The sequence below is a fragment of the Acinonyx jubatus genome, chromosome E3 (genome assembly GCF_027475565.1).
Source record: "Acinonyx jubatus isolate Ajub_Pintada_27869175 chromosome E3, VMU_Ajub_asm_v1.0, whole genome shotgun sequence".
NCBI lineage: Eukaryota > Metazoa > Chordata > Mammalia > Carnivora > Felidae > Acinonyx > Acinonyx jubatus.
Genome location: NC_069398.1, coordinates 1,753,680 through 1,775,855, shown reverse-complemented (window position 1 = coordinate 1,775,855; position 22,176 = coordinate 1,753,680). Strand labels below are relative to the sequence as shown.

Sequence of the window (22,176 nt, the reverse complement as noted above, 5' to 3'; positions counted from 1 at the left end):
GGCTATTGAGAATTAATTATGTGTCAATCCTGTGCAAAGTTCTTTACCCCTTCTCCTTTCCTTTTTCTCCTCCTCTTCTACCTCCTCCTCTTCATCACCATAATTCTACCATTTGAACAAATATCCAATGGTTGCTTTGTGCCAGGCACTGAACCAATTTCATCACATGGGTTCCCTGTGTTTACCCTTCCTATAGGTCTATCAGTAGATTCTGCTCACTTTCTTACATTACAGACAAGAAAACGGAGACACTGAGAGGTGAAGTAATGACAAAGGAAATATAGCTGGTAAATGATGAGTTGTACCTTGAATGGGAGTGGCAGAGCCCTGCTTGCTAATTACTCAGTGAAGCCCTTTGCTGGCATGTGACCCCACATAAATATTCTAAGAAATGCTGGCTTGGACTAAACTTAAGCTGAGTGGCCTTCTTATCTCCTTTACCCTCAACCCCTCCCTCAATCTCAACCACTTCAATAGTCATTGGAGATAAAGGAAGACACAGTAAAGCCAGGACAGAGAGCTGGAGGACACTTTAAAGCTTGGGGAAGGACAGACCTCCCCCTCCCCCAAGACGTCAGAGAGTAGGGAAACACCTCCTGAACACAGGAGGTTCAAGGCACAGGGAGGTGGGCTGGTCACATGGGAACACCAGCAAAGAGTGAGCATGGGCAGACAAAAAAGAGGGTGGTCCAGGAGAAGAGTACCCAAGAGATTAGCCCGCCACATGCTTTTGTGATGCTAAAGCACCATCTCAACCTCCAGAGCTGTCTGATCCTTGGCTCTCTCTCCTACTAATGCATCTTCTGGGGACAAGTGGTGGCTCTTAGCTCGTATTTTTGATGCATGGACCACTCTGAGAATTTTGCCTTCATTCCAGAAAACTGCACATAACTCACAAATTTTCCATATCATTACAGGGGATTGATGGCCCTTCTGAAATTCATCTGTGGACCCTTGAGGAGCCTCCGGATCTCTATCAGATTCTTAAGTAGGTGGCCAATATGTGCCTGTGCTTCTGCTAAAGGAAAGGTGTGGGTAGGGTCAGAATCCCTTAAGTTAGGCTCCTGGTGACAGTTCAGGTGCCTGTTCTCATGGGGAATCATGTTGACATGCTTACCGGCACCGTGACTTTGAGGATGTGTGCCTGCCGCTCAGAGGACTCTCACCACAACTCGACAGGGATGAGGTTTTCAAAAAGGTAAGAGGGTCAAACAACTTGGGAAAGTGCTAAGGTATTCCATACTGTAAAAGCAAGCCACACACTATGGAATCCAAACACACATCCTTAGCTGCTCCTATCCAGTAAGGAGCAATAGTCCCAAGTTGGGGTCTGGCTTCTCTCTGCTTCAGCTATCCCCTCCAGCCCCAGGCCAGGAGACGGATACTAACAAGCCAATGAGCGGGTGATAGGCATAGTAGGGTGCTGACCAAACCAGTGCTGGGGGAGAATGGAGGTAGGAAATACATGCTTGCATTTCAGAGACTCTGCAGTCCATTCTTGCAGAGAAGACAGAGACAGGAGAGACTGAGAGCCAAGCTGTGCCAAGCTGTGCAGCTAAGCACCTATGAGGATGAGCCAAGGGGCTGACCACTGCAAATGGTTTCTTCACGATGTCATGGCCGGGCAGCTGGTGGCAATGGAGAGCCTCTGACAGGTGGGCTTTTCAACTTCCCAGATTAGCAGTGCCCTTCTGGGACACTCTGGGGACATCAAAAGAGGAACCACCCCAAGTGAGTCATTTCCTTTCTGCTTCTTATGTTACAATCTATCTTTAAATATTTTTCAACAAACCATATATATCATTTACTATTTGCTGGATACTCTCTAACCCCTTTATGTATTTTTTCAAATAAAAAAATTTTAATGTTTATTTATTTTCGAGAGAGAGACAGACAGAACATGAGCAGGTGAGGGGCAGAGGAAGGGAGACACAGAATCCGAAGCAGGCTCCAGGCTCTGAGCTATCAGCATCGAGCCTGACACAGGGCTCGAACTCATGAACCATGAGATTATGACCTGAGCCGAAGTCAGACGTCTAACCGACTGAGCTACCCAGGTGCCCCCCTTTTTTTGTAATTTTTTAAATGTTTATCTAACCCCTTTATGTACTAACTTAATCTTCATAGAAATCTTTTAAGGTAAGTCCTGTTATTATCCCTGTATCACTGGTAGGGAAACTGAGGCACAGAGAGGTTAAGTAACTTGCCCAAGATCACATAGCTTGTGAGTGGTGAATCAGAATCAGGTAATTCACTGCTATGCTACCTGTCCAGGAAAAGACACATTTAAAAAAGTATATAAATTCCCACTGATCTCAAATTGACTAGTGAAAAACAAGCTTATTTTTTTTTTAATTATAATACCAATGTATCATATTGGCTAAGAACTCAGATGATGGGGCCATACTAAGGTTCAAATTCTGGATCTGACAGTTCCTGGCTCTGTTTCCCTGGGCAAATTACTTAACCTCTTTGAATCTCAATTAATTCACTTATAAATTTAGAGGTAATAATACTTTCCTCACAAGGTTGTTGGGGAGAGTACTCTAAATCATGTAGCAATGTGCTAAAAATATTCCTTGGGCTTGGGTCTACTTTTATGTGTGTGAGCTTCACTCTTGGTGGTTATATTTTAGCATGATCATCTCCATTTACATGAACGCCAGGCATTTAAGTGACTGCTTACTTATGGCTCGCTGTTCGACCCCAAGCATTCCAGATTCATTAATCAACAAATCCCCATATTTGCTTAAGCTAGTTTGAGTTAGGTTTCTGCCCCTTACAACTAATAGATTCTGGACTGATTCAACAGTGATGGTAAGAACAACAGACATACACGGGCACAAAGGGAAGTCACAGAAGATACTTTCTGCTTCTTTTTTAAACAAACTCTTACAGACTTTTCTAAGTGCCAAATAACATTGCAGGCACTTCAAAGACTAACTCATTTAATCTTTTAACAATTCTCTGGTATTGGTACTCATACCTGCCCCTTCTACAGATGAGGAAGCATAATGCAGGGACTTTACATCATTCTTGGCTAGATGGGTGGAAAGGCCATAGCCAAAGCCATGCCTACCTGCTTCCAAACAATGTTTTCTTTCCTCTGCATGCTTTGCACTACCAAGGATGCTGATGTACTTGCTAAGTAAGGAATCCTAGAAATCTACAGAGAAGCGGGCACCAACACTCAGGTGCCCACATTACAAACACTGCATCCATGGTGAGGCATCTACTAAGTGAGTCCTAGAAAAAACTGCATGGGCCATGAACAAGAATTCCAAAAGATCTTTCCAGAGAAATCCCACTGCTGCGGGGCCGTGCCAACACAGTCTGCACAATCTCCAAACTATATTCAGACCCAGAAACAAGAAACATCAACCTGAAATCAACCTACCACAGTCCACATCTCTTCTTTTCAAATAATGTTTGGTGGAGAGATCTGTTTTCCCTTTCTCCAAATGCTTCTAAACTTCCTGGGGTGGTTGTTTTTTTAGGTACTCATTTTTCTGCACACCCACCTACCACGGATCCAGACTCTACAAGTCAGCATTCCATAAAGTATTTACTGTGCTCATTTGCATCTCCCCCAAGAATACTGAATAAAGCTCAGGGTGGAAATTCACAGATTCCAGGGTGGCTGTTTGTTTTAGGATTACCCCCCAGACCTCACTTCCTTGGAGACTCTGTGGCTGGCCTCAAAGATAAATGCTCTTTTTAGGACTGAAATAGAACAAAGGGACAAAAGGGAACTGAAGGATTTAAAATTAGGATAAAAAAGGAAAAAAAAAAAAAACCAACAAAAGTTGGCACCGGAGCGGCCTTCCTTAACCGCGTAAAACTTACCAATGATGCCCAACTTTCAGTGTGGTTTATCCCCATATGTTCCCACACTCCCACTGGGACCTAACATTTGCAAGCGCTATTTATCATTCTGCCTAGTGGTGTGCTCATTTGCCTACCTCGCTAAGCAGCCCTTGTTGTTATTTTTGTAATTACTGGGAGTCTTTCTCATGTTGCACTCTGCCAGGACTCTGGCTTACCACACACCTGTTCTACTCGGAACACATGGAGAGAAGGGGGTGGGTCTGGCAGTGGAGGAAAGGGGAAGACGGCCTTCCTGCTCGCTATGAAAAGCAAAATCGAGAAAAAGAGGCAGACCAGAAACCACTGAGGTACCTCTTTTTTTTTTTTTTTTTTAAAGGCTGTGCTCTCTGCTGGTTTGTTATTTAACAAACATTCTCTGCTCATTGGAGAGTTAATCAGAACAAATGCTGCGCTGCTTTTTTTATCGTTACAAATGTTGACTTATTTAGCCATCATCATGACCAACAATGTATATCAGCACCCCCATTTTACAGATGGGAAAACCGAAACAAGGCAAAGTTAAGTACCTGGCCAATGGGCACACAGAGGGCAAACGGTGGAGCTGCACCTCATGCGAATTCGGGTGTTCCTGGATGAGACGACCATGCCGCATCCTAATCTGCATCACTGCCGTCCACAAACATCCTCATCACTACCTCCTGCACACCTCCACTGTCACCACTTCCACCGTCACTGCCAACTTGCCACTGTCGCTTGCATCAGCACCACCTCCTTCACCATCTCAACCCATCACCACTACCGCCGATATCACCACTAGGACCACTCCACCCCCATCACCATCGCCACCCCCTCCATCTCCACCGTCATAACCACCATCACTAACTCCGTCGCTACCAGCACCCTCACCACAGTGACCAGGGCTTCTTGAGCCCTTTCCACCTGCTGGGCGCTCTACCAACGAACTCATGCCGCGTTCACGACAACCCTGTGTGACTGATCCTGGTTTACCTCTATTTCACAAATGTGGAAAGCGACCTTCAGAGAAGTGAAGAAGTCTGTCCACGCGGCGGGTCAGAGGTCGGTAAGATCTGTGACATTTTAAGGATTCAAAGCCCGTTTTGCCTGACACCTATGGGAATGCATTTAACTGCCCTGCTCCCTTTTCTGGAGGCGGCAGGTGGAGGCAATGCCCCCTGGGCATTTCAACAAACTGGCTCTCCACTCCTCACCCACCATATTAGAAGTTTGTTGCTAGGATGTGAGGGACCGCCCCGTGGAGCTGCGCTATGACCTTGATGTGGTAACTCTGCTACCAAACAATGTGCAAGACCGACTGCTGAGATTCTGAGCTCTGGCCAAGCACCATCCGGGAGCTTTGGCCTGACATCTGCTGAAACTGGCCTGGAATTCTCTTTGGTGAGGCCCCATACACCCCAGATCAGTCCCTCCTGAGATGTTGCCGCCCTCACCAAAGCCCTCAGGTGTCTCCTCCAGCAAGTTCTATTTGTTCTCCTTTGCCTGAACACCAGCTTTGGGGATGAACGGGTGTCACAAAGAATATGAGGCTTGTTTTTCAAAACTTTCACTCTTGTCCGTCTCTTCTGTCAACTCCCAGATCCAGCGACTGGCATGGCGCACCTGATGTATTGCTGTGGCCTCCTACCAGGGCTCTGCTTTCAATCTTGCCCCCCCGCAATCTGTTCTCCACAGAACAGCCCAACTGGCCCTTTTAAAGGCTAAGTTCAATCGTATTTGTCGTCTGCTGGGAGTTCTTATTGTTCTTGCCCTTCCCTTTTAATTCCTTTCGGGGTAAAATTTACCCCCCATCAGTGCTTCCAAGCCCCTGTGGTTTCTTTCTGGGCCCCCTCTGCCTCTTTCCGTTCTCCCACTGTGTTCCAGGCTCGCTGGCCATTACTCCGTTCCCTGAGGATGCCCAGCAGTGGTACAGCCATCACATGCACCTTCCGCCTCAGTACATATGCTCTCCAATCCCTATCTGCCCACCTTCTCCCTCATCCCAGCTTTAATGTCACTTCCTCAGAGACAGCTCCCTTCATCCTCGAATGCAGCTGCTACTATTGTCTGTGGACCCCGCCCCCCTTTTTTTCTTTTAGAGCATTTACCACAACTTGCAATACAAACTCGTATGGGGATCGCTTATTACCTGCCTTCCCCAGAAACTTGGAAGCTCTGTGAAGGAAAATGAAGTTGGTTTCCTTGCCTATGTACCCTCAGTGACTAACCCAATTTCTGAGGCAGAGCAGAGGCTAAATAAATATTTGTTGAATGAATGAGCGAGTGAATTAATTATTAACCAATTACTTAAGTGAGGGGATGAGGTCTCATTTAATCATTATGGATGTCACATGCTTTGCTATAGACAACTCGATACGTCTTTCATAAATAGATCATGAAGTATAGGGAACATTCTATAAATGGTTAAAAACTCAGCATTTCTTTCCTCCCATAGGATCAGATAAACTCTCAAAACTCTGTCTTATGTGTAAGCCGCTAGTTGTCTTATGTAATATAGTAATTGCTGGCTTGAATTAAAGACATCATTATTTTGGATAGTTGCTTTTTTTCTCATATAAAAAGTGAAGGATCCATCCCTCATATTAACACATCATCTCCTTGGCATGCTACACTATTAAGGAGGAAATGTGAGCTTATTTTTTGAGAAATTGATATTTTTCACAAAGCCAAGAAGAGCTATCAGAATAAAGGATGTTTATTTGGGTGAATCACCAGCTTTGCACAAATCCCAAAATCCCAAGTGCTAATTGCATAATGGGTCTTTACAAAATGCCATAATATGGGTTCGGCTGGTTTCTCTGTTTTCGGTTTGAAAAATAGATTGTTTAATAACCCATCAAAGCTATATGTAAACCAAGTAAACAATAGAGCAGATGTTGACTGCTGTCTTGTGCCTCGTAGACATAATTAAAGACAATGAGACACTCACGGAGTCCTATAAGAGAGGACAAAGGCAAACAGAAAAATCACTACAATATGCATTTGCCGGACACCTGCTTTCTTAGTTCAAAATGCTGTCTCATATTTCCTGTGACGAAAAATTTTGGTAACGTTCTTTATTTACTTATGTAAACCGTACATCCTGCTCTCCACTTTTCAGGAAGACCAGACTATAAAAGCTAGCCTTTTAAACTGAGTATCTGCCTCAATTTCTTTATTTCTAAGACCCCAGACGGTTTCCAGAAACGTTTCTAGTTTTCTCATAAGCATAAATGTGAATAAAAACCAGTTAGCCAAAACTTTCACATTTATAAAGGAAAATTCAAGCCCTGGCTTGGGTGGGGGTCTGTTGGGGCTCTATTCACTGGTAGCAGTGTTTGCTCCTTCATGCATTATTTAGGAATTCAACCAAATTGACATGTTTATTTCCTGAAAGCCTCACTTTTTTTTTTTTTTTAAGTCAGGCACATTTCCCAAAATCAAGATTTCACCTTACACACACACACACACACACACACACACACACACACATACAAGCCTACTGGATAGAATACTTAAGTGTCATTCCAATTTTCTAAATATTCTGTTTTTTCCTTCAAACTCCTACTCAGATTTCTGTTAGGTTTTCAGTTCTCAGTTCTACAGGGGAAAAAAAATACAACCACACACAAAATGTAATGCATGATATAATTAAGAGATCAGGAGCACAATAAAACAAAAACAAAAACAAAAGAAAACAAAAACAAAAAAACACCACCACCACAGGGTGTTTTTCTCTGCAGATATCTTGAAAGAGGCATTGAACATCCAATATACCATTTGATCATATCATTTTCCCCTTCTCATTAGCAAAAAAAAGCTGAGGTTAAAATCAGTTTTCTGTGGCTTACTAGACAGGAGAAACTTTCCTAGATCCAGAATCCTCAATTTAGAAAACAGATGTCCTCAGTCAATTCCAAAACAAAGCAGAATTCTTTTTCTGTGAATAACTGAAGTTATTTGTTTTTGTTTTTTAAGCCTCAAAACTCCCATTGTTTAAAGCACACCTGAATTTCCTACTGATTTGTAGCAAATAGTGGCGCTCCCTCTGGTACCTCCCAGCTCCCTTGTCTCTTGTTTTCGATGCTCCAGAAGGAAGGGGGATTCTAATGTGATTTTGCATCTCGTTATGCTAATAAAATGGTGTCAGCCCATTTTCACTGACAACACCATAAAGCATGAACACCAAATGGGAAACAAATAGGTCCCTGATAACACTGTGAAACGGACCAATCAACCCTGAAGCACCTAAAATAGATTGTAGTCCTCCTTCATTCATTCTTTATAGAAAGGCAGTGAAAATGTCCCTAGGTGAATCTGATTACACACACACACACACACACACACACACGTGCACGCGCGTGCACGCACACGCACACGCACACATGATCTCTGAAGCTCAGGAAGGTTGTAAAGCACTAAATTCTTTTGATTTATGGAGCAGCCTGCACCGTGTTGAGCAATACAGCATGGCAAGCCGGGACCCCGCTCCCAGAAATTCCTTTATTAACATGACCAGGCCCCGCAAGTGAACAAAAGCACTGGTGCGGGGTGTATAAATCATTAATATGGTGCCGGGCTGTGACTGCATTTCCTGTGTTAGTTGGAGAGCTCGTCAGCACAATGGGGATTTGGGGATTGGAATTGGCTGCGGAGAAATGCACTCCATCATTCTCAGAGCGGAAGATTCCCATCAGCCCCGTGCTCTCTCTTCTCACCTTCCCCAAGTCTGAAAGCTTCAGTGTGCGTTGCCATGTATTCAACAACAATCCTAATCACTCAAAACTAAAGTCACAAAAACAGCTTCAAAGTTGAAAGACCTCCGGACTCTCCGCCTTTTGACAAGTTTTGCCTTTTAAAGGAAAGAGCCCTGAGAACCCTGTCCAGTGGACGGCGATGGCCCAGCAGAGGCCTGGGGAGATGGCACAGAGCTGGTGACCTGTACAGCCCGGGGCAGGCCACTGGAACAATGAAGAATAACGGGCACATGTGTTGGTTCTGGGGCCAAACTGGCTGTGTTTACTCACCAGCCCTTCTACCCTCATATCCGCATCTTAAAACTAAAATGATACTCATCTACTCCCTAGAGGCCTTTCAAGGGGGATGCAATGAAGTAATCCATGTAAAAATGCTTAGTAGTGTGCCTGTCTCACAGCACTCCACAGAAGTTATTGATTATTTCATTATATTCATTATTTTATTATTATCATCATCATTGCAAGGGCGGCTGGATTCTCCCTGGATTCTACCTACATGGTCTTCCAGACGGCATCTCCCACTGCTTACAGAGAAGCCTCAGTTTTTGAATGGAACCGAAAGCAGACCTAAAAAGAAGGCAAAGAAAAAGACAGTTCTACAGAATCCTGAGTCACATGTTCTAAATGGAGACCCCAAGTGGAAGGTTCTGCCATTGCACCGGGAAGGAAAGAATTTCTCCGTTCAACCCTTCCTAGTTTAACTACTCATTGCAAATACTTAGGGAAAAAATAAAGGGGGGCGGGGAGGAAGAGAGAAAAGAAAATGCAGAATTTTATACAGATTGTCAGGATGAAAGAGCCTATCAGAGGGTTTAAGTAGAGACAACAGAACGAAAGCAAAGTCATTTGTAAGAGGCACCTTTGCATTTCTAGAAATTCTAGGAGTGGCCCAGAGGAAGACTGATTTAAAACCAGGAGTTCCCACACTTTGCTCTTTTGCCTCAGAATAAAGAGGACAAAGGATCAGGGGCAGTGAGATATATGTTCCCTCTCACTGGAAAGATCCAGAGTCTGTAACTGCATGTGCAACTGGACAGGACATTCTGAGACTGGGCATCTTTCCAGGTGCCAGAGCCCAGCACCCAGGTACCACCAGCACCCCGAAGGAAGTCCCTGGACTCTCCCAGGGGACGATCTACACTGCAGCAGACCTTCTGCCACATTAAAGTTTATGGGGACAAACCTGAAGTGTGCCCAAGTCCCCTACATCACAGAATAATGACATTCGGCATGGAAATAAAGGAAGCCCCTGCAGTGTGATTCTGTCAGCTTTTGAAAGTAAATAACTTTCCTACTGACAAGAGCAAGACAATTTTTATTTTCCCTCCTCCTGTCACAGAGCATTAATTGAGCTGTGCAGTCACATTACATCCAACACCACCAGCAGGACTGACAATTGACTGGAGGAGGAGGGAACAGTCACCCAGAACAGGCAGGAGGGACCAGAGAACCCAGGGGAGACCCCCGGATTCCTTGTGCCTTGGTAGGGCCACCAGCGCACTCATAGTGTGGATTTGGGAGAAATGGAAAATAAACATCTATATTCAGCTTCGATAAACAGATGCTATATTGTTTAACTTCATTCATTCATTCATTCATTCAACAAACATCTAGTGGCCACTTACTGTGTTCTGGCAGTAACACAATTCTGCTCAATTCTAAAATCTGTATCACACTTAATCTTAACGGAGGACACTACGAAATGGTGCTCCCCAGCCTCATTTTTCTGAAGAAACCATGAAAGCCCCAAATCAAGTAAAGCAACATGCCCTTTGCTCAATCCAGTCAGATCAGCTAATTGAATAACAGAGTTGGGATTAAGCCCTCAGCTCATGACTTCTATACACAGTCCAGAGATGCCGTTTTTTTTTTAAACCACACTTTGAGGGAAGCTGGCACCACTTGGTTGTAAAATGATGTGGGTTTCTCATCTGAATTTTGTAAGACACTTGAGATGGACAGCTGGATATGTCCAAAAATAGGAAATGTGGACCTTGCCATCATCCGCTCTGTTTTTAAGCTGCTGGTATCGTTCACTGTTCATGAAAGACTCCTCTTGCCGGGGAGAGATCTCTCAGCTGTCAGTCCTTACCCCTGCATGAGAGCACAGCTCGCTCCATGCCTAGGTTCAGGCAAAGCAACAGAGAGCACAGCTACCGAAGGGAAGAGGGGGGATATATGCTGTTGTTTTTGATAAGGGGAATCTAGTCCTGGAGGTGAATCCTGGGCAAACATCAAACGCCAAAAAAGAAAAGGCTCATTAAGACTAAACCTTTTGTGCATTTACTCATCAGTACTGGGAAATCTGAGGCACTTAAAGCCTAGAGCAGCTGTACTTTGTTCCAGAATTGCAAAGGGGGGAGAAAAAAAAGTCATTACATCCCTGGGAACACACACTAACCTGAATGCTTGTCACCCTGGCTCCAATTCCTACTTTTGATTCCGTGTGTATTTAAACACAACAAAAAGAACAGGATCGAAAATAGGCTTTGGCCGTTCTCACCTAGAGCCTGGTCGAAAGTTAGAGACTACCACATGCCCTCCTCCCCAGCCCCATCATCTCAAAGCCCGCTGCAGGCTGTAGGTGTTAAATCCATAGTCATTTCCCTTAACCGTGAACTCCTGCCTTGCCAGAAGAGGCAACACAAAAAAGAAGCCCTGCATCTTGCTGTTTGCCGATGGGTCAGAGGAGGAAGGAGCAATTGTGACAGGGGATTCCTAGGAAATCCAACGGACTGAGCCAGTGTTTCCCAAAGTGTGGCCCTACATTGATGGTTCAGAAGACGGCACATGGATGAGCAACTTCATGGCCCTACCACGAGGACAGAGGCCTTTACTTACTAAGAACACCTAAAAGAGCAGCCGGCACCTTCTAGATCACCAAACATGGAACAAATGAAATGAACATGGGAATGAATAAATATTTCAAACAACACTGGAAAAAGGATAATATCACAGCGGTGGTTCTGTGACATTTATTTATTTATTTGTTTGTTTATTTATTATTTATTTATTTATTTATTTATTATCTTCTGTTTGGCCAAGTCCACTTTTAAGTTCAAAATATATGTTTTTTTTTTTTTAAATATTAAGTAGATGGGGCGCCTGGGTGGCTCCGTCGGTTAGGTGTCCGACTTCGGCTCAGGTCATGATCTCACGGTTCATGGGTTTGAGCCCCGCATCGGGCTCTGTGCTGACAGCTCAGAGCCTGCAGACTGCTTCGGATTCTGTGTCTCCTTCTCTCTCTGCCCCTCCCCTGCTCATACTCTGTCTCTCTCTGTCTCTCAAAAATAAATAAATGTTAAAAAATTTTTAAATATTAAGTAGATAATACTACAATGCTGACATGTCGATGAGGGGATTGGTCAATATTTGGAAGGGGATGCTTCAATGGCTGAAATTTGAGAAACACTAGACCACATTTATTATTCTCAGTGTACTAAGCCCACTGTCATAAGCACCTCTATGGGGTTTTGACAGAAGATACCAACAGGCCTCTTAATATGTTCCCCTCAAAACTGGCTCCCCTCAAAACCCTCTCTCCACCTCTGACCCACAAAGGTGTTTCCAAGTGTCCCAAGGGTTTCTCCACAACTCAGGACCGCTTTCCTCTTATCTGTTCAAAAGGCATCTATTTCCATCCTTTCTCCTTACCACTCCCCTCATTTCAATATGGCGCCAGAAGAGAACAGAAAGCCTGTGTTCTATTGACTGATGCTGAAACGCCAGCACACGACCTACCTCCACCATGAACTGCCTCCCTATGCCTCTTTTGCTCCCTGAGGCTTATGAACCTGCCCTTCCTCATCCTTGGAACACCTTTCTCAACTCGTCACTCACCTAATGTTTTTTTATGCTCAGCTCAGGAAATCATCACCTCCTTCCTGAGACCCCTGTTGGTTCATCCAACAGAAAAGCCCAACAACCAACACCCCCCCCCAAAACAACGCACTTACTTGTACCCAGCACCCTATTTGTTCCCTGCAGAACACTCCCCACAGTCTTTGAAAATGCCTTCTGGATTCACTTACTTTTGTATCATCTACTCTTTTAGTGGAACGTCCATTCATGGTGGCAGGGACATCTCCTAACTGATTTGCTGCAATATTCTCAATGTGAGGTAAACTTTTTGTTTTTTTTTTTTGCACGGCCAGATGAAAGAATGAATTAGAGGACTGAATGTGCTATCATATGTATCTGTGGAAAGCACTGGAAATCACTTGCTCCCCTTGCTTACAAGGTTCTAGAAAGTCCAAATGTGCACATGCATTCATTCATTTCTCACTTTAGTTTTTCACAGAGTATCTACTATGTATTAGACTTTACTCTAGGCATTGTGGGTACAGTACCAGAATGGAGACATCTCTGCCATCATGCTGCTTATAGTCTAACAGGTCAGAAAAAGCATGGCAAAAGTGCTCTGTAAGTGTCTGGTGCTTAACAAATATAAGAAATGTAAATTAGCAAGAGAGGAATTAGAAGTGGCAATCCCAGGCCATAGAGGGTAGTCATCTGCCTTTTTTTTTTCAGCCAGGACCAATCAATCAGGGCCACAATAGGCCAGGAACCGGAAAGTTCCAGCCATAAAAGTTCTTTCCTACTCTTCCAGCCCCAGATATTGGATTTTCAGATCCTTTGGAAAGTCCCTTCCCTGAGTTCCTCCCGGCAGGAGCGGTCTACAGGTTTGCTGCTCATTTCTCCAGCTCGCTAGTACTCAGCACGGTTGAAGGGCCAGGGCCAGGGCCCTCCTGAGCTATTGTGCCTGAGAGCTGACCCTGTGTGACACAGCCTCTCTCAATGGGGCCAGCGCATCATGCAGACAGCCACAGGCCAGTGCTCAGCCGGGCAAAGTTCTCTCGGGGAGCTCCTGGAAATAGGAAACTTTATTGATGAATGGAACTTTCTTTGCTTTTCTTAATTGAATTAAACAGCACACTGGGACACCTCTCCTCGTCCATTAAAAAGGTCTCTGCAGATGGGGCAATTACACCCACGCTTTGTCAGCTCTGCCTCATTCACGGGATGACATCTCCCGCGCATCACCCAGCCCCCTTAGGCACCGACGCACCAACCTGATTTTGTTTCCAATGCTGCAATTTCTTTCTCATCCAGAAGACTATTATTTGCCTGACAAACTACACTGTTTTTACCCGGCCAATATGAATAAACAAGCATTATGTTTCCTCTTGGGGCAGAGAGCCTGGTTAAATGAATCAGAAAACCCTAAAAAAGATTGTCTACCCTCAGTCCATCAGCTACCGGACAATCACTCAAGGGCCAGCTGTAAGGAAAACAGATGGTGCGTGAGCGCTAATAACATGGGCTTTCTCCACCCGGGCAGAGGCAGAAGCAGCCGCCTGTATGTTCTAACGCGGAAACCGCCGCGAAATGGCAGGCAGGGCTGCCGAATGGCGCAGGACTCGGGTCTGCGGGCTAGCAGATGCTTACAATTTCCACCGGTGACTGTCAGATTAAATAATCTTAAAGCTGAGGCAACCCAGGTAACCCTGCGGTCAACAGCCCCCTCCCTCACCCGCACCCCCTGCCTCGCAAAAGCTTCCCGAAATGGGAGAAACACAGGACGATCGCCAGCCCACCTGAGATACGGGCCTTAGCAGGCTGACGAGAGCCCAACAGTTCAGGCCTTCTTCCCTTTGTGGGAAAAATCAGGGAACCCAGGAAGATTGGTTAACTCGCCAAATTATGACACAGGATCTCTCTAGAAAGAGAGGAGCACCTGTGTCCCATCAGACAGTCACCCAGGCCTAGAAGCGTGCTCATCCCGGCCACTTAAATTCCTTAAACAATTCAGACATGAAGATAATCTATCCTAATTCTTTTCTGCGTTATTGACACTATTGACTACCCCCAATCCACAGCACAATCTAATAAATCAACGAGGGATTAAGCCAAGAAGAAAGAGGGTGATAAAACGCCATTTGGCCCCTATAAATCATCCGACAGAGCAGCGCCAGGTAAGTAAGTGGAATGAGAATTGAACTTTTCTACGCAGCCATAATTGTTATGGCCCACCGAACGTTTCCCAAATTTATAACTGTGGGTGGTGCAAGGGGGCCACCCGCCCCCCCTTCCTTATGCCTCACTCCCAGAGCCCACCTTCCCTGGGACTCCTCTCTGAGAACCACTTTCTAATTAAAGACAGAAAGGGTTGATATGCAGGTTTCAGTTCAATTGCTTTCGATCTGAAGATGTCCACAGTGAGCAATGGCTTCATTTACCAGGAATTACCCTTTGTACAAACCACTTCACTATTTAAAACAAACCACATGGATCATCATTAAGTGGGAAAAATTACCAATCTTTGGATATTGACAGTGGCATGGCCCACTTTCAAGGCCCTTCCCCCCCCCCCCCCTTTAATGTGGATTTTAAGCATTTGACTTTTTTTTTTTTTTAATTTAGGCTGATAAAAAGGTTCTGAGTGAATAAGATTTGACAGATGAGAGGCTTTCTTTGAACGGGACTGGGAGACACTGACAGTGGTGGAGAAATAGGGAAAACTAAGTTAATATGCTACTTATCCTCTTTCAGGGAGTTAGAACTCGGTGTGAATCACAGCTCTGAAGGAGACGGGACACGCACCGTGCGCCACAAAATGAACCTCGTCCACTCCGTCCATAGCCTCGCCATACCTCACCTTGTGATGGATGTGCTGTGGTGTGCACCCTGGGACTTACGAGGGGAAAGCATTCCTAGATTTTTGTGTTGCGTGTACGTGCATGCATGCGTGTGGTTGTTTCCTGCTTCTCTGTGAAAAAACAGAACACATTCTTTTTGGACCTAGCTCCTAAGCAAAGCCCCAGATTTGGAATTTATATTCGGGATTTTCCCCCAAAGCAACAACGTTTCAGTGGGTCCCCACTTTGGAACTCTGGGAAGACTGTGTCCTGGGGATGTGTGGGTTTGAAGTTCCTCTCACATAGGAGAGGACGATTTACCATTGAAGGAGACACCAGATAAAGTCACTGCAGTATATCGAGAACGGAGGCTGAAGCAGGGACTTTCCCTGGACAGCAAGATTGAAGCCCGAAGTTCCACTACTTGCCTGTCCCTTCCACCTGAGAATGGTCTACAAGAAAGAGAAATATGCCATCTACTAGAAGGATATGGATGCGTAGCTACATGTCTACCTACTGTAGATATGCACGTGATGGCATCAATTGGATTTAATATCTACATACCAAAAGAACTATTCAACATTATCCCATCTTGCAATTCCAAGCTGTAGTACTATCTTCGATGTTAAGAGAGAGATCAAAAAGAAAAAGAAAAAGAAATCATAACTGGAGAGAAGTATCTTTCTAAAGCACAGTTCCTGGGGAATATAAATAAATGAAACAGAATCAGTCAAATAATTTAAACACCACAGTTGCCTCTTTTTTTTTTGGTCTGAATAAATAAGTTCTTTGTGGCAAAAGGGTTATGTCATGGTCACTTGGTCATTCACAGTAAACTCAGGTATTGAGGTATCCCCAACTGATGTTTGTTTTTATGAATTGTCTCAGGAACAAATCTGGGAGAGTTTAGGAAGAAAGCCTGGATGTCATGGCTGAGGCAAGGAAAGCAAATGATGAAGTAATTTTCCTTAGATATTAGATGACGAGTGCAACATGAAACTTCATTCCAGAAGAATATATTTCAGTGAAGGCTCAGTGGCCCCTGATGACAGTGTGTGCATTTATGAAACAGAACCATAAAGCCTCCAAAATAAGATCATTGTGTTTTAATTATTTTCTTATGTAATTGGTGATCTGCAATGACAAAGACTCCTAAAATATGTTTATTTCTAAATAATAAAAAAATAAAATGTTTCTAATGAAGGGGTTATTTATCACAGATGTTTCCTGATTCATCCATTTGACCAACGGGCTCTTAGAGTACACATGAGCCCTCTGATCATCAAAATTAAATAGAGATACAACCTATAGCTACAGTTTAATAGCAGATAGGAAATACAGTGGCGATGTATGGATACGAGAGGTATAGATTGCATCAGTAAGCGGTCTGTAGAGACTAAAGTGAACTATTTCACACCCTTCATCAGCCAATTGTCCGAACTACTACATAAAAGCAACGACAGGAGACTTCTATACAAACTGTCATGGCAGCACCAGGTAGGAGAGATGACCTAAAGGTACGGCTCTCCCATCCTGACCGTGAGCCTTAGGCAGGGTGGGAGGTGTGTCTAGAAAACCCGATTCTCAATCAGACAGGCAAAAATAATTGTCTGCTTGTATTCTACTTTGGGCATTTAGTGAAACTCAGAAAAAAATACATGCACACACACACACACAAACACACACACTCACACACACACCCCATGTTCTGATGCTGTGTCACGGCATCACCTTATCAACACTTTCGCTGAAAGCCTTACCCACCCTTTCTGGAGGGGGGTATATCCCAAAGCACATTGTAAAACCCACCTCCATCTATCTTCATATGGAACCATGATGCTGCTCTAGTCACTTCTAAATATTTGTTATGGCTGCCAAACTCCCCATCAGGCTTCCTCTTTCCAGGGCGGAAATGTTTTCCCTCTTAGAAGACACTGATGACACTTGCGTTTCTCGCATGTACTTGTCCTGTTCATGGCAAGAATAACTTCTCGCTCAAACTCACCATCTTCCATTCTAAGTGTGCCTAAAGAGAGCAAGCCCACTGAACAACCTAGCAGGATGAAATATCAATTTGTTTAAAGAAGAATGATGTATAAAGAAACAGTGAGAATACTGAGTATCTATAGCACTCTACTTGTTAAGTAATGCTGTTCAAATTGATTAACAAATAACGTGAAAGAAGTGAATATAGGAGGCAAAGGATCAACTCATATTAATAATTTGATTAAATTCAACTGTGGCTTAGCATCTGTAGAAATGGCCATTAGGATATTCTTCTGGTGGGTATCTGGTGTAAAATACACACACGCACACACACACACAGTCATTCACGGCAAAGGTACAGAAATGATAGAAGCAGATGAATCACATAATATGTTACCAATAGGCTCGTGGGAAATGTTTCCTGGCACAATTCACTTAATGAGAAATGGAATAAAACAATATTTAAAAGGATAAGCCAATTTTTTCCTAAGATATTCAAACAACAGAAAGAAAAGGCTGTTCTCAAAAAGACTTCCAACAGAAAATATGCCTTAGAAACATTTTCTGGAGGCAACCAACTTGATCACAGATTACCCAAATGCTCAAAACAGAATACTGACATTTTATGAACACATATATTCCTACAACACATATTGGAAATGAGGGTCTTTGGAGAGGGAGGCCCCTCTGAATACTTGTAAGGGAAGTTTTGTCAGCTACAACCACACACAGTTCACAAATGGTACTCCCGAAGGGAGTCAATCGAAAACCAGGTAAAATGACTACAACCATGGTTAACTCTTCACAGAGCAGGACCGTGATCCTGGGAAGGGAAGACGATTCCACCTGTGTGACAAAATCCTTCGAACCCTACCAGTTCACAGAGACAGCCTCTGCCCCAAGACAGGGAGCTGCACTCGTCACCCCTCCTCCCCAAACGTGATGTGGAGCCTGGTTCCCAACCCCAGCAACCAACTTAAGCAGCAGCCCTATTAGTAAAGAGGAAAAGAGAGGCAGAGAGGGTCTGAGGGAAACACCCAGAGAAAGACAGGGAGAAACACAATGAAAGATTCTGGTGTACATACACTGAATGGAAAATAAAACAAACACAGAGCCCCTCTATAAGACCATTATGGGGGAGTGGAGGAGGGGGAAAAAAGCGCCTTTACACATGCCAACAAAGACAGCATCCTAAATCACTGGCTTCAACACAGCATGGCCAGGGAGTTTGGAGGCAGATTCCAGGGCGGACACGCTCCAGAAACCCAAAGGCTCAGATCCCAAGCAGACTGAATAAAGCACAACCCAGACAAACTTAAGAAAACAAACAAAAAAAGAAATACTGAGCACACACCCCTACATACATGTTTTTTCCCTCCCTGTTACAAAACAGCTAAACCAAAACTCCAGGCATGGGAGTGCCTACACAAAGGTCCGAACACTTGGCCTCCAAGGGGTCCCAGACTCACGACACCACCACCGGACGCAGACACAAGAGAGATACAAGTAAAGAAAATGCAGTTTGCAATTTTAAACTCCGGGCACCCAGGCTCGGAACCAGGCAAAGTATTCAGAGAGGTGCAGACAGAGCGGGACGCGGGGCGGCTGGGCTCCGCAGAGAAGAGAAGGGCGCGGATCCACCCCTCCTGTCCGAAAGCACAAGCCCCCTCCTCAACCCCCTCCAGGGTCCAAAGCGCAGCCCAGCGATGCGGGCACCCAGTCCGCTGAGCCCGAGCGGGGGAGGCAGCCACCGAGGGAAGAGCGCGCCTTACCTGCTGTAAGTACATAAAAGTCAAGGCACACGAGAGCTGGGGACACATGCCCACGTTGGGGAGCGCCACGCAGGTGGCCCCCGTCAGAGGATGCTGCATCGTGTCTCTCTGACGCCCGCCGAGCAGGAGTGGGGACGCTCGCATGCAATCACGCGGCTCTTTGCCTGGTCGCTACAATTTTTTTTCCTCCTTTTTAATTTTGCTGATTATCTAAGTCAAACCCCGGTGGCCGTCCCTCCTCTTCTCTCTCTCTTTCTCTCTCTCCCTCCCCCCCGCCGCACCCCGCGCGCGCCCGTCCCTCCTCACTGGCTTCCTTCCCTTCGGGTTTGCTAGATCCTGGCGTTGTTCACCCGCCTGAACTAAGACACTCCAGAGGGCCAGGAAACTATTTTGTTGCCTTCGTGGTGGTACCCTTTTCCCGGTTTGTTGGGCCTGCTTTCTGATGCCCCGCAAAGTGGACGATGCCCCCACCCCACGCCCCCCACCCCCCGTGGAGATGACAAGACAGGCAAAGGCAACTTGTAGGGAAGGGGGAAGGGGGTGGATGTCCTCCTGTAGATGCTGGGGGGTGGGGTGGGGGGAGAGAGCTAAGGGCGAGAGAGAGGGAGGGGAGAAAGGAGAGAGAGAAAGAGAAAGAGAGAGAGAGAGAGAGGGAGAGAGAGATTTTGACTCACACTGAGGCTCACTCCGTTGGTGCTGATGCTGTGTGCCTCCTCATTTGTCAAATGGGTCCAGGGGCAGGGTTGGTTTTTTTTTTTTCCCCTCCCCTCTGCTTTCTCTCTCTCTCTCTCTTTCTCTCTCAAACGACTCACCAAAATTCAAATTGTGTCTGCTAAAAATCTCTGCGGGGCGGGTGAGGAAGTGAGAGAGCGCCCCACATCGCCAGCATCCGGGGCGAGGGGGACAATTAATGCGATTGCCCAGCTGGGACCCAGACTCTTAGATTTTGGTGGCGGTTTGTTTGCCCGACTCGTTGGCAAATAAACACAGAGAAATGGGATCCCTCCCCCCCCCCCCCCCGCCCTTCGTAAGAGTGCTGAGAAGACCCCAGGGGCTGGGGGCACAGTGAGCTGGGGGCTGCCGCGCCAGAGGCAGGGCGGATTCTGGGGGCCCCCCACCCCCGGCTGCGCGGCGAGGCGGCGATGCGCCCCCGGGGTTTGGGGCGCAGCTTTCGCTCTGCGCCTCGCCTCGGCTGTGCAGGCAGCGAGCGGCCAGCACTGGAACCGGCTGGAGCCGCTGAATGGGGAAACCGCCCTGGCTGGGGTGTTAAGTCCAGCCTGTTGGACCGCGCCAGCCCCGGCTGAAAGCGAGGGGGCTTCTCCAGCCCGGAATCCTTGCTCTTCTCAAATTATACATGCACAGGGTGGGGAAGTCCGTGTCTGATAAGCCATTACTCTGTGGGTTGCAGCGGGCAAATTACAATGGTTTATTTTATTTTATTTTTTTTCTTGCCTGGCCAGCCCTCCTTGGCCAAATTAGCATTCTGCTCTTGCAGAGGGGTCTCCCCCTTCCCTGTATTTTATGAAGTAATAATTATTCATTAGTAGATTTCGTTAGTCTTTATGCAATAAAATAGGATGTGATCTGCAAATCAAAAGAAAATATTAAGACTCTAACGCATCGTTGGTCCCCACAGGAAAAAAAAAAGCACATTCTTGATTCTTGGCAGCAGTAAAACCACCATCAGGAATAGTAGCCATATTTTTTGAAATAGATTTTGACCCAGTGATTGGATTTTCTTTTATTTTTCAGGGCAAGAGGCTGTCCGAACATCATCTTTTTTGATTCTTGGGTTCCCTGTGAGAAAGCTGCCTGGGGGCTTATGAGGGTCCTGCAGGACGCAGCACATCCTGAGAGTGACGAGAGGACCCTGCGAAGGAACATCTCCGGCAGGACCAGGGGATGGCCTCAGGGGGATGTTCCCACTGACCCCTCCCAGAGGCTCATGGAGACCCTTCAGCCAAAGGACAGCTTCTGAACTGAGCCATCAGCTTGAAAGGCACAACTTTGCAGGCTAATCAAATTGCTTTCTGAAGGAAAGAAAATTAATTATTCCACGGTTCCATTTTTTGTTGTTCTGTTTTGAAATGCCATCGATAACTATAAAGTCTTTGCTATGCCAACATCAGGACTGGACCAGGCTTTTTTCCTTCTACTCACTTCGCAAAACCAGTCCTTCTAACACCATGGAACTGACACATTCCATCAATTTAGAAGGGGCACCCTAGCAAGTTTAACCTGAAGCAGAAGTTGAGACGGGGGTGGGGGGGTGGGGGGGGGGCGGGAGGGGTGGGGACTAGGAGGGTGTGGGCTGGTGTTTTACACTGCTGGGTGGGGCAGTGTTTAGTTTGAAAAATCCTTGCTGTTGTCTCACAAATCACATTCATTGGACAAAGTCTGATGTACAAATAAACTGCTTTGCTCTTTTCTTTTTCTTTTACTTTCTGCCTGTTTTTTAATTATTTATTTTTATTGTGCAATTCACAGAATTAAGGGGAAAGCCACTCTACAAAACATACCCATGTATATAAATGAATATAAATAAAAGGTCAAAGATTCTGCCTTTTGGCTCCCCATTCTCCTTCCCATGCTTTTCTGTTTGTTGTACTGACAGGAGTTCACCGTGCCTTCCTTCATTTTTTTTTTCTTGCTGGCATTCGAAAAGCTTACAAATGCCCCAAGAAGAGGACAGAATTTTCCCTTCAGCTCATTTTCATAAGAAACACGATAAATAATACATGGCACTTTAATAAGACCTTATCTGAATGGTTTAATGAAAAACAAATACATTATGTAAAGAACCAATAACTGCTCTCAGCTGCACTGAGCCAACACTGGTTTTCTGGTCCGTTTTCTCTCCAAAGTGGAAAACCCTCAGTGGCGACTGGATTCCTACAGACCTGTTTTGCAACAATGGCTCAGACTTGCCCTTAAACCTGGGTCTTCCCAGTCAGGCATCTTGGAAGTCTGCAAATGGAAACCATGGAATCCAGAGCTTCTAAATTCATCTCAAAATTATCTGGAGCCATTCTTTAGACATCCATGTCCAAACGTGCCTGCTCAAGTGCATGCGAACACCATGGCACGTAGAAATAGGCATGTCCCCCACCCCCAGTGTGGCAGCCACATAAAGGATCACGCAGGAAAGATTTTACAGCTAATATCAGTGCACGTTAATCA

At 45.4% G+C, this 22,176-nt stretch overlaps 1 protein-coding gene across 37 annotated transcripts in view; it reads right to left on the bottom strand.

Annotated features, from left to right (window-relative positions):
• Positions 1–22,176, bottom strand: part of RBFOX1 (RNA binding fox-1 homolog 1) — a 2,045,752-nt gene that overhangs the window by 358,162 nt on the left and 1,665,414 nt on the right. For 3 of the 37 annotated variants that reach the window (XM_053213116.1, XM_053213108.1, XM_053213113.1), the window contains exon 1: positions 18,997–19,263. The exons of 30 other annotated variants lie outside the window; for them this stretch is intronic. In XM_053213116.1, coding sequence (XP_053069091.1) covers positions 18,997–19,140 — 144 coding nt within the window. In that variant the 5' untranslated portion in view covers positions 19,141–19,263. Of the gene's footprint in view, positions 1–18,996; positions 19,276–22,176 lie in introns of those variants that run through there. 4 more of the 37 variants (XM_053213111.1, XM_053213115.1, XM_027042986.2 and 1 more) reach the window with 4 other exon arrangements.